This window comes from Schistocerca serialis, chromosome 2 (assembly GCF_023864345.2).
Source record: "Schistocerca serialis cubense isolate TAMUIC-IGC-003099 chromosome 2, iqSchSeri2.2, whole genome shotgun sequence".
Classification (NCBI taxonomy): domain Eukaryota; kingdom Metazoa; phylum Arthropoda; class Insecta; order Orthoptera; family Acrididae; genus Schistocerca; species Schistocerca serialis.
In genome coordinates this window covers 763,810,163-763,828,257 of record NC_064639.1, presented here as the reverse complement: position 1 = coordinate 763,828,257, position 18,095 = coordinate 763,810,163, and the positions used below count along the sequence as shown (strand labels likewise).

Here is an 18,095-nt window from a genome sequence, read left to right as displayed (position 1 = left end):
AAAAAATACCTTCTCTTCATTGGCTGTATGTTTAAATCTGAATAGATGTTGCCTTCAAGTTTTGCTTGGAAATTATATCTCTCTTTTCTACAGAAAATGAGTGACAAATTGGTATTGTAGAATGAAAGAATTTAAATGGTACTTTAATCTAACTTAGTGTTCTGCACAGCCATACATCTCAAACTGGACATAAACAGGGACATTGCTGGGGATGCAAGTGGCAAGGAACTTAAATGCATATGTCACTTCTTTTTTAAGGATCATGATACTTGTTTCCATAGTTTCAGTCGCAATGATGATAAGAACAATCAAAATCTTCAGTGTTGTTGAAAATCTGCTGTCAGAAGGAAGGGTTTTCACAACTATGCAGTGTTCAGGAGCAGTGTTCAGTACACATGTACAGAATTAACACTTTAAAAGATTCTTAATTTTTCTCTGTGTAAGCAAGCCCACCTAGTTATGAGCAGCTAAGTCACACACTTTTTTCAGGACAGGTCACTTTAATTTTGAGCTGCAAACCACCACAAGGTAATATCTAAACAAGTAAATTCTTTGGAAGCAGCCAGTATATTTTCATCTTCACTTTCTGGATCATGATTAGAAGAGATGCTGGTGCCATCAGCTCTATGATGAGGTTTACAATTTCACTAACCTACGTGATTTGGTGTCCTGGATCTGCATCATTGACATTCATTCATCTGCTCTTGAATGTCTTCTTCATCACATTCATGACAATTGAATTCTTTTAGCACATTTCAGACATTAATTCTGTCATTTTCAATTAGAATTTGAGAACTTTTGAAAGTCTCAATGATGCCTTTATGTATATGCTGTAATAAAGAGGTTATGTTAGGTGGAAGAAACATTACTCATCCTATTTGTTTAAGATTTCACATCATGGATAAGTTGGTGCATTGTCAGATAGCAGTAATGTTTTCTCCCTTTTGCCAGTCTTTAACTGACGAGCTTTAGCAGGGGCTACAAAAGCTTCCATAAACCATTCCATGAAAATCTTACTATCCATCTAGGTGCCCTGTTGTGAGATGTAAGCAATAGGCATGGCAGATCACATTAATGTGCTTAAAACAACACAGTTTCTTACTTTTACCAATAATGAGCATAGGCAATAAGTGACTACCAGTAACATTAGAATGGTCTAAAGCAATAATACGATCATTGCTTATTTGAGGACCAAGTGCTGCTAATTCATGACGTAAAGCAAGAATTCTTCTTGGCAAAGCTTTCCTGTTGAGTCCAGTTTTGTCCACATTGTAAATGTTTTAAAGAGCATAATCTTCTTTTCTCAATATTTCCCTAAGTTTGATTTTGAAGGACTTGGAAAACATTTTTCCTCCTTGTATTTGAAGTTCACGAAAGCCATGTGTCAACTATAAGCACTTTAATTAGCGTTTGCTTACTATAAAATTTGACGGTCCTCCAAGATTTTCCATAAAGTGAATTACCACTTCACATACAGTGGAAGTAGAGATAGGTTCTCCTTGTGATCTTTTTTGCATAAACCACTTGTAAACCACATCATCTAGATCCATGTTCATGGTGAGATTCATAATTTAGATATAAAAGTTATGATGCTCTTTTTTTTTCTTTTTTTTTTAATTTGTAAATGTCGACTTACCTTGTACTCATCATCAGAAAACTTGGTTGCAGACTCACCTTCCTCTAACCTTTTATTAACCTTCTATTTATTTCTCGTAGAAAGTACAACACGTTTATGCTTAGGTACTTCATATTGCAAGTTAACTTTGAACCGCAAAGGTGACACAAGTGTTCATCACAGAATACAAACAGTTACTATCGTTGGCACCTCAGCTTTGATCCAGGAGAGAGTGGGAAGGGGCAAGAGCAGTGAAGGGGAGGGCAGAGGGGGGAAATAAGACCATAGCTGAGAGAGAGGGTGGCACACACAAGCAAGTAATAGTTCTTTAAAGCAGCCGTTCAGTTGATTGACGTTCAGATAATCAATACTCTGCTGTCCCTATAGCAAATATTGATTACAGCATGTTGCTCTTTTATACTGCAACAGCCTCTCCTCTTGTGCCAAACGGAGATGTGCTAATTCTGATGCCAAAAACTGTCATTTTTTTGTGACTCATGATTCATGTGAAGTTGAGAAATTTATCTGCAAGTTCTGCTGTTTCCATTATTTAGTGGTATTTGTTAAAAATGTAGTTGATAGGTAAAAATGCATTAATGGAAGATGCATTAATGGAATTATTTTGAACTGCTTCTTGTTCAGCATAATTTTATGAAGTGAAACTGAACAGTAAAAAGCAGAATTTATCAGTATTCTGTATAAAATAATATTTTCTAACCAGTTTCATCAATTTATGCATTTATCTTGAAGATCTGATCACAGTAAAGGTACTATATTAGGAAATATATACCCCTTCCCCTCCCCCTCACATTCTACCTATTCATGGATCAAGGAATCAGCTCTGCTTGTCTTTTCTTGTGCTGCTAATAGTGCCCTGCCAGGATATGTAAATAAGTATGCTATCAGAATGAATTATTCACAGTACATTGTAGTTTAAGCCGATTGAAACTTGTGGTCAATTAAACGTGTGAAGCAGACTGACATTAACCTATCTGAAAGCTTTATCACAGCAGACTTTACAGTGCAGAGTAAAGGCTCATTATGGAAACAACTTCTCATTATGGAAACAACTTTTGTGCTATGGCTAAATAATTCTCCACCTTATCCTTTTTCCTGCCAATGGCCGTGCCACAGTGGTAATACTGGTTCCCGCCAGATCAGCAAAGTTGCAAGGGTGACTGTCCTGATCTGCCAAGCACTGTTGGCAAGCAAGGTGCACTCAGCCCGTGTGAGACTAATTGAGGAGCTACTTGACTGAGAAGTAGCAGCCATTGTTATAAAAACTGACAATCGCTGCGAGAGCATTGTGCTGACCACACATGCCTCCATATCCGCATCCAGTGACACCTATCGGCTGAGCATGGCATGGTGGTCAGTCGGTACCATTGGACCTTCTGAGGCCTGTTTGGATGGAGTTTTTCCCAGGTAAGCTTCACCAGGAAGCTATGAAGGAGATACGTGGGTAGGGGAGGGGTATTTGCAGATTAAAACTCTGAGCTAAGCCATCACTCCTACTTGGCTAGCTTGTTTGGTAAGAGTATAGGCCATAAAAGGCAAGGGTACAGGTTCTAGTTCTCATCTAACACACAGTTTCAATATGTTAGGAAGCTTTTAGGATTCAAGCACTCTCTTTTTGATATACTTCATACATGAATGGGAAAAAGAAGATGTATGGTGGCATGGGCCTAATGGGAATAACCCTGAGCTGTACCTGTTCCTCTGTCAGTAATTCATATAGGATGTTCTTGAAAGAGGAGACAATTTCCTTAATGCTAGTCAAACTACAGTCTTCATATCTTAATCATTTTCATACTTACATACATGCTACAGCTTCTTTTCTTCTTATTGCTACTTGAAAACATGTTCTTGGTAAAATTCATTTGCATATCTCTTTGGTGGCTAGTAACCATGTTTGACTAGAGAAGCACGACTTTTCTGTTACTTTATACTCAGTTTATGTTTTCTTTTGCACATCTTATTCCTTAAGCGCAGTATTACCTTCAGTTATTATTTTTAAATAGTTTTTCTGGATAATTTGTTTCATTTTATTTATTTATTTTATTTTTTGTAAGCATTCTGGTGCTTACATTGGTGGCTTGAACATACTGTCTTGCATGTTTTGGCTAAATATTTAAACAAGTCTGGAATAAGACTTCAGTGCAGTAACTGAAATGATTAAGGCTAATATTTGTAATAATTATTAAAATGTCAATTGCATTATTTTATGCAGTTAATTTGCTCTTGCCATTAAACAGTATCACAGTTTTAATTTCCAGTAGTAATGGCATGAATTTTTTTCCTGTTAATTATTTTCTTAGCTGCCAAAATTTGCAAGAACATGCAGACATGTAACTGAGCTGAAACTCTTGTTAACCTTTCTTAGTAATTGGGTGTTTTGTGTTTATCCTATGTTAATTTCATCTCTTGAAGTTTCTTTTGTGTATTTCTATCTCTGTGTCTGTCTCTCTCTACCTGTCTGTGTGCGTACATGTGTGGTGGCCTGTGCTAGGAGGGTGACAAAGAAGCACCGGTGAAGGCTCTCAGTGTGACACCCGCCAGCAATCCGTTGAAGGTGAGTTGTTCAGCCTGTCTCTTTGTCGTGTCTACCAGCCTTATTTATGCACCGCTACTCTGAAATGGCTATTGCAACGTATCATTACATGTCCCTGGGTTTTCTTGTGCTCTGCCTTCCTTCGTGTGTTATATGCAAATGCATCATATACCTCAAAACACCTTGCTAACTTCCAAAGTATATAGTTAACATGATACACAAGAAGAGCTTGTGTCTTCATCTTGCACTATGTTTAATGATATTACACTTGACAGGCCTTCATATATTCTGTTGATCTGTCTACTTTTAATCCTTTACAGTGTTGTATTTTCACAGTTCTCTAGTTGGGATAACATCTGTTTGGCAGCTGTATTTCGTTGCATCCTCATGTAAAATTTTACCCATATGTATGCATATAACATTCTGTTTTTGATACAAATAGTTTAGTCTGTTAGCAATCTTTTTTGCCATTATGGATTTTCATATGATGAAATTGCCTGTGATCGATCCAAGTCAGTGTGTTGGATACTTGTTTCAACCTCATGTGACTCCTTATTTGCACTGCACCTAATGAAGCAGTGCTCTAATTCAGGAGGAGTATGATCCAAATCCCTGTCTGACCATCCTGATTTATGAATCTCACAAATTCTCTAAATCAGTGCTGGTGAAATTGAAAAGACCACTGACAGTTTTTCCCTATCCTCATTCTTTTCGAGCTAGTTCTCCTTTTATCACAACATTAATGTTGGGGAAGTTCAACACTAATCCTTCGTCATTCCTTCACCTGCATGTTTATTGCACAGCAATTTTACCACAAAGAAAAATGAAATAAATGGTGGTTTTAATGATGACCAAGTCACCTAAAGAAAACTTGATTAACTGCCTGCATTTTTTCTTTTCAAATAAACTGGAATAGGATAATATTGCAGTGAAAATACAGTAATATGATACAAAACTGTTGCATGTACACCACTGTTTGTACTGTAATTGAAATTCACAAGCAGCTGATGTGTTTAATATCCCAATCTAAACCACATTCATTGCTCAGATAATGCTTGCTCTTGGAAATTGTTTACCAAAATATATTTGAAATAGCTGTCATTGTTTGGAAAATTTCAAATAGTTATTCTGTTCATACTCAGAATCAGTTAAAAGTTTGCTTATAGATACAGAATAGCATGCCCTAGCAGTACAGTAAGCTCTGTACAGAGTTCATACAAATGCTCAAATGCACTGCAGACACTGTAAACATCTCAGTAATTAACTGCTTCTCAAAAACAGTACCTACATAGTGCCGAGGAAAGTATTTATTTCAACCAAAAAGCTTAGATTGAAGTTATGGTGTGTTTCTCTTAGTTTCTCTCAAAAACATATACAGGACCTGAGTAGACATGGGCAAGCAGTGGCAACTCGTCACATTAATTCTGTGGTAAATGATGAAATTATTTTGAGATTTCGTGATTCAGGGGATAACTCTACTAGTCAATATCCATTAAATATTCTGACCTTCTTCAAACTAGCACTGAATTGATGGGTCTGGTTTGTTTGACAGGGTAGGATGTGAGTTTGGACAACAATGATTTTTTACAGGAAAGGGGGGTGGGCGGTTGGCAGCTGCCTTGTCTTATTCATAGTTGTGGTTACACTCTTGATTTCTCTGATCACCAGAGGCAAATGCTAAGGTCCTTAAACATATCATTAGCTGATATCCTCCCTCATCCTCACCCAGTCCGAAGTAGTGCACCATTTTTAAACACTCATTGTTGTTGAAGCATTGACCTTCAATATTCCTTCCTTCTTCCTTACAATTTTGTCGCATTCTCTGGCACATGTGACCAGTCATCATTAACACAGACCATTGTATTAACTGGAACATACAAACTTAATTTATTCAACAGTATTTTTATATCTGCTGGCAGAATACATGGACTGAATACTAGCCAATGTTGTCAGATGTTTGACATAAGTGAGACCATCACATATACTGTACTAACCTTTCCAAATATTTTGAGAGCAATATTGATAAGCTTAAAGAAGGAAAGGAATTTTAGAAAAATCTTAAATACACATTTTGAGTTTGAGCATGGAAATTGATTTATTAAAATTCTTATCATGGCTTTTTTTTGTGCGGGGGGGGGGGGGGGGGGGGGAGATTAATGACTGTTTCTAGGCAAAATAAGGTGTATAACAGTACGTATACTTGTGGAAAACATACATTTGGATGACAAGATGCTTGGAAAGAGGATGTAGGTAGGCATTAATGAAGAATTGTTAATCTTGCCATCCATTTCAGTTACATGCAGGATACAACCAAAGTAACAAACACTGTAAATTTATTTGTCTTGATCACAGTATAAAAAGAGCAGTTACATAGCAAGCTTCAATTGTTGAACAGTCATCTTCAGAATGTGGAGGGTAATGGGTATTAGTAATGAAAATCATGCTACTGAAAGCTCCAGATATAACAAATTAAAAATCTTTGAAAAACCATCAAAGTCAAAATGAGGCAACATACCACAGAACCAACAAATATTGCAGGATGTACCCAGGACCTGAGATGGTGAAGAAAGGGAGGGTGGGCAAATCGTATTGTTTTTGCATTAAATGCTGACATAATGTCAAAATTTCATGAATCGAGATGCATTTCGTACTAGTGAATATCCAATAGAATGTTCTGCACTTGTTCAAACTCATACTGAATTCATACATGCATGTGTTTGGTGGGTGAGGAATGAGTTTTGTTTGGCAGATGCATTGGGAGCTGTGGTGTGTTATCCTGTGATTGTCTGAAATGTTTTCAAAATAATTCTGATTTGTTACATAATGAACTATTGCTGCTATGATTTCCCATTTTGGTAACTGTTATCCTCTACTTTTCATAAATCTGAAGATGGCTGTTCAACATCTGAAGCCAGTTATCTAATAGTGTCTTTATATTGTGATCAGGATGAATAAATTTATGGAGAACTGTTATGGATTGCATGTCTCTTTAACATACTATATCAAGTTTCTGAAACAAAGTAACTATTACCATTCTTGTTTACTCAGAGAGGCTACTGAAACCCATAAATATGACAACAGTTTTAACAAGGGTTGGGGAGACTGACACTAAAAATTTTGTGGATTTTACTGTTACATAGATATCTGTTATAAGTTTTAAACCAAACATAAACAAAACAAAATGTGACAATCCATATACTTTTGATGTTGTGTGTCTGAAATATCTTTACTGGCAGTAAATACTGAAACTAACAATGTTAGCTTTAAGGACAAGAGAATGGAGGAAATGCACGTCATAAGAGCAGTAGGTATGCTCTGTGGAAATGATTATGGCATACCAGTTATTGCTCAAGTGTACAGTAGTTATTATTTACTTGCAGTGCAGAATGCCTGCTACATTTTTTTTCCTTTAAATAAGTACGATCGAGACACCTTCAAAGAAATCACAGCAAGTGCAGAGCAGAAAACTTGTAAGCAATGTTGTGTGAGTTATTAGAAAAATAAGTAATCAAAGGCCGTGCTGTTCTATTGGGAAAGCTGTGCAAAGAGTTGACAAGGCAGTAGGCAACATATTGTGGGAAAAACATAAATTATGAATGAGACATGGGAAACATCATACTCATTGGAAGAGGATGGAACTAGATGATTTCAGTGTGTTGAACATTCTTCAAGTACTGTGAAGTATAAAAGGACATTCTTCCAGTTAATAAAGTTCTCCCCATTGTTAGAGGCAAGATAACCTTCTCAGATAAAAGCAATGTATTTTGGAGAGCTGTCAAATCTTTGGCAGACACTTATTGATAGAGCAGGGTGTTATTACAGTACAATGTGCTGAATATTGACATACACTATGGCAGACTGAAAATAGACCAAAAAGACCAACGGTATACATGGACAAGATGTCTCCATACTTGGGGTAAAGTAGTGTTGGCAGTATGGGATTTGAGAGTTACTATGAACCGAAGTGCCAGTTAGAAAACTGTTTTAGTACATGCTGAGTATGAAATTGGATTTGCTAAAGGCACAGGAATGACTCAAGTGTAAAATCTCAATTACAGGGCTATCATAATGAGATGGAAAATAGTAATTATGTTAGAGTGGTATAAAAACTTATTCCAAATTCCCAATTTAGATGAACTGCTATACTCCCACCCTTGATTCTCATAAAGTGGTCATGGTTGAGAGCAAAATTCTCTACCTTGTCTCCCTTATCATTCCTGGCATTGAATCCAAAGTGTCCTAGTGAAGAGCCATTTTGAAACTTTGTCCCCATTTTTATATTACAGCTGCACATTACCTTGCTCAGTAGTATTATTTCCAATGAGTATCTTTTATAATACTATTCTTGCTATTCTGTTTGGGACTCCTTCAATATCAATAATTTAGTCTTTTATTTTCTTGGTGATGATAAAGCCTACTCCTGAGTTCCTTTCCTGTACCTCTATAGTAAAAGACATTTCCTGACTGTAGTTCTATCCGATTCTCTTCCTTCCTGCATATGTTTGATACCCCCAGTTTCAGTAGTTTATCTTCAGTCCAAACAAGTGTCCTGCTTCTTATTGTCCCTGTATGGGTGTGGTAGAAGCAGTCAACTCATAAGGAGTCAAGATATTTTGTTTTAATCGAACTTTGTGTGCCAGCATTTGAGTACAAAAGTAGTTGAGTGTGCCCTGTTTTAAGAATAAATTACTCCCATTATGTTTTAACCCAGGCCAAGATACCAACATCTCAGGAATGTCCACTTAGCAGTAGGGGTCCAACAAACCTATTTGTGCTAAACTAGCTGCCTGCCTGATGCAAAGAGTTTGGTGAGACACATATCTAATGCTAAGCCTTGCTAGAGCCAGGCTCACAGCATTTTCAGCTCACCTCCAACTGCTTTTAAATGTCGAAGATGGACATCCTCACAAACAGTTCATATGTTGAACATGTGCCGGTAAAGATATATCATCGTATGGTAGGTCAGTTGTATGCTGCAGAAGATTATGTGATCTCTCTTGAAGGTTGTAGACATATATTTTTGATGCTTTTTGTGTTGCGGGTTGGAGAGCTGCCCTTCTGTGTCTGTTTGCCAAACTGAAGTTGGTGGGGTTCATCATCATGTGTGGTTGTAGTATGAAGTGTTGAGGTGTACAGGATATGTGACATGAGATTGGTGAGACATTATGGGACACACTACGGTTAATCTGCTGAGCCCTGTACAGCTTAGAAACCCTGGGCAGTGACCTTGCCACAGCTACACAGTGTAGCTCTCAACTTCATGTGATTACACAAACTCCACCACCCACACAACCAGTCCTATCATAGTGCAGCATCTCCTGGAGGGAGAGGTGAGATATCATTCTATACAAGTATCTTTATGGGAATAATATAGAAATACAATCATTGAAGAGCATCAATAATTCTGTTACAGGCATAACAATGCACGCATGAAACAAAATTAACTTTTATCTGATTATTTGTATGTTGCAAAATATTTTAATGCCAATGTTAAGCAGCAATGATTATGTATTGATCCTAGTAGTAAAGGCATGAATGCCTTTTTAATTTCTTCATACAAACCACAAGTGTACAGACAAAAAAGTATCTTTTTATCAGTTACCAGTACTGAAATTTTGGGTGTTAGACTGTGGCTGATGTACATTGAAAAAGATAAATCTGACAGATCTGAGTGAATGTACCACCTTGCTCAGTCAGATAATTTGAACTATTCCTGAATGCTGTGCAGAACAGAAATCCCAACTGAAACTGAGGAAGTGGTGCAAGTAGGTGGTTGCAGATCATGTCCTAGGAAATTGTTACAAAATCACATTGAACTAAACAAAATTCATGGTCCAGACCACAACATTTTGGAATTCTATAATGAAGGAAGTTGCAGAAATTCAACTTAGTGGCAATACTTTTAATGGAAACTATGTTACTTAGTGGACATAGACAGATAGATATCAGTGAATATAAAGAGACAAGTTGGAAAAATTGTAAATAGTGGCTGCAGATGCAGAAACAGTAGTGCATCACAAATACTCACATCTTCTGGCCATCGGTATTAACAGTTGAATAGATGTAACTGAAAAACTCATTAATTTTTATTCAAAGGGATTGTTGTGAAAAACTATAAGAACTTATTTTTATTGTGCTGTCCTGGACTATGAGCTGAATTATAATTTCAGTTTAATATATAAGATATTTTTTTGCTTTGTGACTTACTTAGTTTCAGCAATTAATTGGCCAATTTTCTCCTCAACCCCCCCCCCCCCCCCCTCCCCCATAGTGTAGTGCTAATCATAAACTCAGTTATATTTTAAAACTGTATTTGTGCAGTTACATACGTTTTTGGTGCTGACAATATAAGTAGTCATAACATCTGTCATAATAGACTTGGTCTGCTTCCCTGTGCTTGCAGGAGAATGAATTAATAATAAGCAAAAATCACCTTCTTGTAGGCAGTTACACTTCAGCCTATTGTTAATCATAACATCAATCATTACTACACATGAAAACAAGTTTAAATTCAGTTGATAATGTAAACATAATTTCTGGGAGTTTGTTTTCAGTAAAGACAATATATGTTGAAAAGAATGTCTGAATCATGACTTGCTATGCTATCTGCTATTCAGAATTGTGTAATTTTCTTCTTAAAACAAAGAAATGCCAGCATTCTGATTTCTAGAATATATTTGTCTTTTAAGAATCAAGATGTGGAACAACTGCATTAAATTCATAGCTATTTTTATTAGAGGCATTCAGTTCTCATCCAGCCGTCCTGACCTTTTTACAGGTATAGCTCATTGAACTATCTCTACTGCACAGAAAGATGATTGTAAGCACAATAACTATTTCTTCCTAAAATTCTATTAAACAACTTGACAACAAAATCAGTAAGAGAGAATTGTCAACAATCAAAGTAGCAAAGAATAACTATGTTATAACTCGGAGCTCCTGGTATGTGTGGGTACTTATGACAAACCCACCACATTTGAAAGTCACTGGTGTTTGTGTCACAACTGTTGATTGCCCAGTACCCACTTCAGATAGGGCTGCTGTGGTTGGTATAGCCATTCCTTGACCTTTCTGTTGTACAGGTGCGTCTCTATCAAGCACATCAGCTTGCTTCATCACCCCCACGACACTGTCTGTGACTTATTGTTGTCAAATAGTAAGCATTGCATTGTTGTAGTAATGAATGGTCTTATGTGATGTTTGGACTCATCACACCAAATAAGCCCCTTCTTGCCTAGTACCTGCACTTGCTTGAGTTGAAGGGGCATCAAGTTGCCCTGCAATAATTTGCTGTAGCTATTCAGCTGTGGCTTGCCCTTTTCTTAGCTGGCCAAAATTTACCAGCATATAAACTCTGCTGAACCTTCAGAAAAAAAATCTGCAACCATATTATCCGCCCCTTTTATGTGCCTATTATCAGTGGTAAACTGCCCAATGAACTCCAGCTGGTGGAACTGCTGTGGAGAACAATCTTCTTTCCTCCCCTGAAAGGTGAAGGTAATCTGCTTATGATCGGAATAAACAGTAAACAGCTGAGCTTCGACGTAAGGTCAGAAGTTTTGGATAGCCTCGTAAATGGCCAGGAGCTCCCTGTCATACACACTCCACTTAGCATGTGCTTTTGAAAGCTTTTTTGACAAAAACACTTAAAGTTTCCATCTACCCACAACTTTTTGATCCAAGGCTGTCCCAATCACAGACTGGCTGACTGTCACCAGCAGCACATTATGAATAGGGTGTGACAAAAGGACTGCTTTTTTTAAACTGGCTCTTACCTCTCAAAGGTCTGTTGCATGACAGACATCCAAGGCAGGTTCTGTTTCCCAGTACAGTTGTTACTTGGCAGTGTGGCTGCCAATGGTGCCTTCATCTCTGCCATCCCCACTAGACACCATCTTTAAAAGTTGATGATCCCTGTGGACCTCTGCAACTGATGATAATTCACCAGTCTTGGGCTGTTTTTAATGGCCTACATTTTTTCTTTGGGAGGACAGATACCTGGTGCTGATCCTTCATGCTCTAAGAATGTGATTTATTTCTGCCAGAGGAGACAGTTAGCTTCATTTTTTACTATTCTTTACTTCTCGATTCTCTCGAACACCATCTTGAGGTGGTCATCGTGTAATTTGGCCATCTGTAAAAATACAATATATCACACAGGTATGTGAAGAAGAAATCTAGTTCCCTCAGTACTTCATCAATGAATCTCTGCACTTTTTTAAATCATGAACTGCATGCAGAGAAACTCAAGAGGCTGGAAGGAGTTGTGACAGCAGTCTTGGGAACACCTACTTTGTCCATCAGAATCTGGTTATAGGCCTTTTTGCAACCTACCACACTGAAAACTGTGGCTCCGGCTAACACATTTGTAAAATCCTGAAGACTGGAAAAAGGGTAGCAGTCAGGGATTGCCTTGGTGTGTAGCGCATGATAATCCCTGCAGGGTCGAACAATTTGCGGTACCAAAATATCTGCTCATCTTGTACACCCGCTTCCTGCCTCTGTCGTCCAAGAGAGGTCTGTTTCTTTGCCACTAGTGCTGAAAGCTGCTTCTGCATTGCATCAGTTTTTAGCTTCATATCACAGACTTGTGCATCAGTGTTAACTCGTGGCACTTGCCTTATTGGTGCAACTTGCACCTTGCTGAAATCTTCCATGCCTTGCGTTATCACTATCATGCCCGCTTACCCCACTGTTTTGTGTATTTTGTCTGCCACAGAGTTGACGTCATCAGAGGTACATGTGACTATTACCATTTTTACAAACAGTGGCAGGTATCTGACCCAGACATGTCATAGTGTGTCATTTGACATTGTCTACGATACTTCAGAGATGCTGCCAAAACTTGAAAGGTGCCTGAATGCAGAGCCTGCTACATCCATTGGTATATGGAGTTTCATGGATGTTGTATTACCATGTCTCTCAGGTGTCACTACTGGTCTTGTGCAGGCAGTTTCAATATAACATCTGACTCCGTCTCTACTGCTCATGTGTCCACATTGTTGACAGTCACCAAAAATTTAGTGTAGTCTGTAACATTGTTCTGTGTGAATGCTAGTTCCAACATGGCAAACTGTAGCTTGGGCTTCTCTTGTAGGAACTTTCGTACTTGTCTTCATTCATGGGTCAGCGACTGCGTTATGTGCCGCTGTTATGCAGGCTGTTGCCGATGCCTCTGTAGGTGTGAAATCTAGTCCTCCTGTCTGTAATTTTCAATTGAAAGCCTTTAAATTGTTTCTGCAAATCTCCCTGTAGCAGTGAAATTTATTGTTGTATTTGATTGCATTTGGATTCATAATGCGAAGTTACTATCTCGCTTTCTTGATGTGCTCAAATTTACTGCTTGCCTTGCTTTTCTGGGATCACCGCCTTGCAGGTACAGTCCATTGCACTATCTCTACTGCACAGAAAGATGACTGTAAATATGATAACTATTTATTTCTCTCCAAAATTTCTTCCAACAACTTGACAGTGGAATCAATAACAGAGAACTATCAAAACTCAAACTAGCAAAGAATAACTATGTTACAACTCGGTTGCTTGGCCAAAAATTTAAAAAATGTCATTCCATTCATTGTCCATAGGATCCTTCCCATGTAGTTATTGTCATCCCACCAAACAACTTTAAGTGTTTGCTGAAAATAGTTTATCAATAAGGCCCAGCTGATTGCTCCCCTCATACTTATCCAGCTGTTATTGTATTACAAGGGCCTGTTATCAGTCTGTTGTTCATCTCCTCTTCCTGTGCCTAACAATCACTGTGAAATTTCACATTTCATTTTCTTTGTTGAAATGCTGAATACCACATTTTTGGCTGCATTTTAACTGTAACTTCATTGTCTTCAAGCAAGAGAAATTTAAATTAAGCTATGTTGTTCTACATTTTTGGCATTAGCTACGAAGTTTGGACATTGGAGACTCAATTTACACAGCTACAAGCGGAGTCCACTTCAATACCAAATGTGATGTTGAACTCTGCTTTGAAAATGTTTATCTTTCATCACAACATGAATTGCACCCAAGTTTTAACCATCCACCATTTCCTGACGGAATGCCCATTTTTCAACCATTTACATTCCCGCTTGTGTTTTCTGTCTGAGTTATCTGCTGTTTAAGCAAACGCCACACAGGCTGTCGACTGCGTTTTACTTTTTATCCATCGTAGCAATATAGTTAAGGTCATTTAATTTTTAGTTCTGGACCTCCATTTCACTATGGTGTATTTTATAGACCTTTCTCCACATCCCTGTTTTTAGCTGTCTTCTCGTAAGTTGATTGGGATTGCATGTAGTCAGTTTTTAACTCCTCTCTGTCTTTGTGTTCTGTAGTTTTGACTTGGGCATGTGTGACCCCAGTTGTTTTTGTGCCCTAAAACAAAACAAAAACAAAACAATTGTGACATGATTTTGGCATTATCCAAGATATTAGCTGTGAAATCTTCTCAGGTTATCAGCCAAGTGGCATCGTCATCTTGTTGCAACATTTCAGTTGATTCCGTATCCATATCTTCAGGTGAAGATGATCCGGAATCCATTGAAATATTGCGACAAGATGATGATGCCTTTCGGCTGATAACCCAAGAAGATTTCATAGCTGAAATACACCAAGACAGCCTGAAGTCACGTGTGTCATAAATATTGTTCTATTTAAATGCTCAAGGAACTCATCAAAGGCAGCACAGTGCATAAGTTTTCCTCAGTTTTTGTCAATGTATTCCAGTGACTTATTTGCCCATCTACACATTCAAAAGCGACAAGTCCACTCCAGTTCTTCAAAGCATACAAAGCCTCTACCAGCTTCCTTCTTGGCCAGGAGAGGACCATTCCAGAAGGCATGTGTTAAGTTCTGATTGTAACTTTTTGAATTTGTTATCAGTCAACAACAAAATATGCTGAAGATATTTATTGTCTCTTAATTATGGGCCACATAAGTCCATAAAATGTCCCTTTCACATACCCTCTGATATCAGCATAATTCAACCTCAGTAGTTAATGCTTCTCTCTAGAACCACATAAATTTGCTGCTTCATACATTTTATTTGGAGCATGAACCGGAGTTGTAGGGACATTAATAAGAAACTTAATTCTCATCCTCATCTCCCTGTTAATTTGTGACTGGGTGGAACTCTTGTCCTCAATCTCCCTTCATGCAGTCAGAATGCAGTTCCCTGTAAAGTAGGCGCATATCTTTCTTACTAGTTACCCACTCACTGTTCCAGTAATATTCATATAGGCAATTCATTAATTGCTGTAGAATTCCTCTGATATTTCTAATGTGATAATTGCACTGCAACAGACCTTTATTGGTTTCTTAGTTGCTGATTTCTGAATTCCTGGATAGTCATTACCTTGCATGACTCTTCACACCTGGTTGCACATCAGTTTCATTGATACCTTAATTTTGACATTTGTTGTTTCTTTTGTATTAAACGTTTCATATTTATAGAACATGACATTTCCCAAATTTGAACATTCACTTAACATATGCCACAAACATTTTGTGTGCATCCACTTTTGATGTATAATCTGGTGATCTTATAGTTAAACGGGTTTTGTGTTGTACTAAACATCGTAAACAACCCTTCAAAAGGTCAGAGGGGCAGCTTTTTTCTTTTTGTGCTGTAACGTGCAAGTTGATAACTATGAGTGATTGTGATTCTTTTCAGATATTCCCTGAAGTGCAAGTGATAAAATAGAATTCATGAGTGAGAAAACTGTGAGAATACTCATACTATCCTTTGGCTCAATTGTAGTTTTTCATGTTGATTGAGTCTAGCATTTTAACTTCCTGGCAGATTAAAACTGTGTGCCGAACTGAGACTCAAACTTTGCCTGCGAAAGGCATAGGTCCCGAGTTTGAGTCTCGGTCCAGCACATTAGTTTTAATCTGTCAGGAGGTTTCATATCAGTGCATACTCCACTGCTGAGTGAAAATCTCATTCTGGAGTCTAGCATTCTTTATTGGTTTGATTAGCTCAGAATCTTTGTTTAATAGGTATCAGACAAACTGGGCACATCAAAAACTCAAGTACCTTATTGTTATACATGTTCCAGAAGCTAAAAACAAGGAAGACTCTGAAAATTAGGGCTTTACAGTTCATGCTATTCGAATTCATATGTGCTGAAAGGTTGGACGATGCCTTCTAGCAGATGTTAGACTCTTTACCCTCTTCATTCCTTTCATATTTCCTCTTTCTTGCTGTAATTTAAATTATTAATTTGTGTTCATCTCTACATGGTTCTCTCTGCTCTTTTTTTTACCAACTAGGATCACATTAACAACTTCAGTTCCTCTTCTTCCTTTGTTGTTGTTTCTTATTTTTCCAGTATTCCCTCATTTTCTCCCCATGAAGTCTCTTCCTTTCTTCTGTCCATGTTTTTCCCGATTTTTTATTTCTTCTGCTTTGAAAGCCTTCCAAATTTAGTATTTTGTTTTTAAAATGGTTTCTTTCTGCTATTTCTGATTCTTTGATGTTGTTTCTTTCAAGATCTTTTCTTACTTCTGTAATCCATGCTATTGTCGATTTCTTCTTCCAGAAATATAGGAGTATTTGTTTTGTTAGTCTATTTCCATCCATTCGGTAGAGATGTCCGAAAAAGGTTAATCTTTGTTTGGCCATTACTTCAGATATTTTCTCTATATTTTTGTAGATCTCCTCATTACTTCTTATTTTCCAACCATCTGCAGTTTTCATTACACCCATTATTTTTCTAATAATCCTTCTTTCCAGTACCTCTAGTTTGTCCATCTTATAGTTCATTGTTAGGCATTCAGATCCATATAAACATTCTGGTCGTACCACTGTGGTGTAGTGTTTTAGTTTTGTTTTTCTAGATATACATTTCTTGTTGTAGATATTTTTGGTCAAACCATATGCTCTTTCCATTTTGTTAATTCTTACATCTATTGCAGATTTTTCTAGTCCATTCTGTTGTATAGTTTCTCCAAGATATTTAAATTTATTTACTTGCTCTATTTTACCTATTTGTGTTTCTATGTATTTTGGTGCATTTTTTATATTTGTCATGAATTTTGTTTTTTCAGCTGAAATTTTGAGACCAGTTCTGTTTGCTAATTTTTCCAGAATGTTTATTTGAGTAACTGCTTCTGTCAGGTTTTCTGAAAGTATTGAAAAATCATCCACAAAAGCCAAGCAGTTTACCTTAATTCCATTTGTTTTCCTTCCCAGAGTTATTGGTTCAATTTTGTGATTTTTTTAGCTCCGGATTCCAGATCCTTACAATTTTTTCTAGAACACAGTTAAACAGTAAAGGTGATAAACCATCACCTTGTCTAACACCAGTTTTTATTTCAAAAGGCTGAGATACTTCTCCCATAAATTTGACTTTAGATATTGTACCTGTTAGTGTTTCACGAATTATGTTTGCTAGTTTTGATTTAACACCAATTCTCTAATGACCTTATCTATCATTTCTCTGTCTATACAGTCAAATGCTTTCTTGAAATCTATAAATGACACTAGTATTGGTTTGCTGGTTAACGTTCTATGGCAAATTATTGACTTTAAGTTAAAAATTTGTTCAGCACAGGATCTTCCCTTTCGAAAATCACCCTGATATTCTCCTGGTTGTTTGTCTAAAGTATCTACCACTCGGTTGAAGAGAATTTTTTATAATATTTTGTATGCCACTGGCAGAAGTGACACTCATCTGTAATTACTGACATTTTGTTTGTCTCCCTTTTTATGTAGCGGGTGGATTAATGCTGTTTTCCATTCAACTGGAATCTTTTAAGTTTTCCAAATGTTCTGAAAAAGCAGCTGTAGATCCTTTATGATTTTTGGTTCTGACCATTTCAATAATTCTGCTGTAATGGAGTCTTCACCACTTGCTTTATTGTTTTTGAGTGTTTTGATGGCTTCATGAATTTCTAGCTCTGTTGGCGGGAAATCTTCCTCTAGATTTTAAG

General features: G+C 37.2%; 1 protein-coding gene across 1 annotated transcript in view; it reads left to right on the top strand.

The window, feature by feature from the left end:
• Positions 1-18,095, top strand: part of LOC126456388 (uncharacterized) — a 109,830-nt gene that overhangs the window by 37,382 nt on the left and 54,353 nt on the right. The window contains exon 9 of the mRNA XM_050092141.1: positions 4,125-4,187. Coding sequence (XP_049948098.1) covers positions 4,125-4,187 — 63 coding nt within the window. The remainder of the gene's footprint in view (positions 1-4,124; positions 4,188-18,095) is intronic.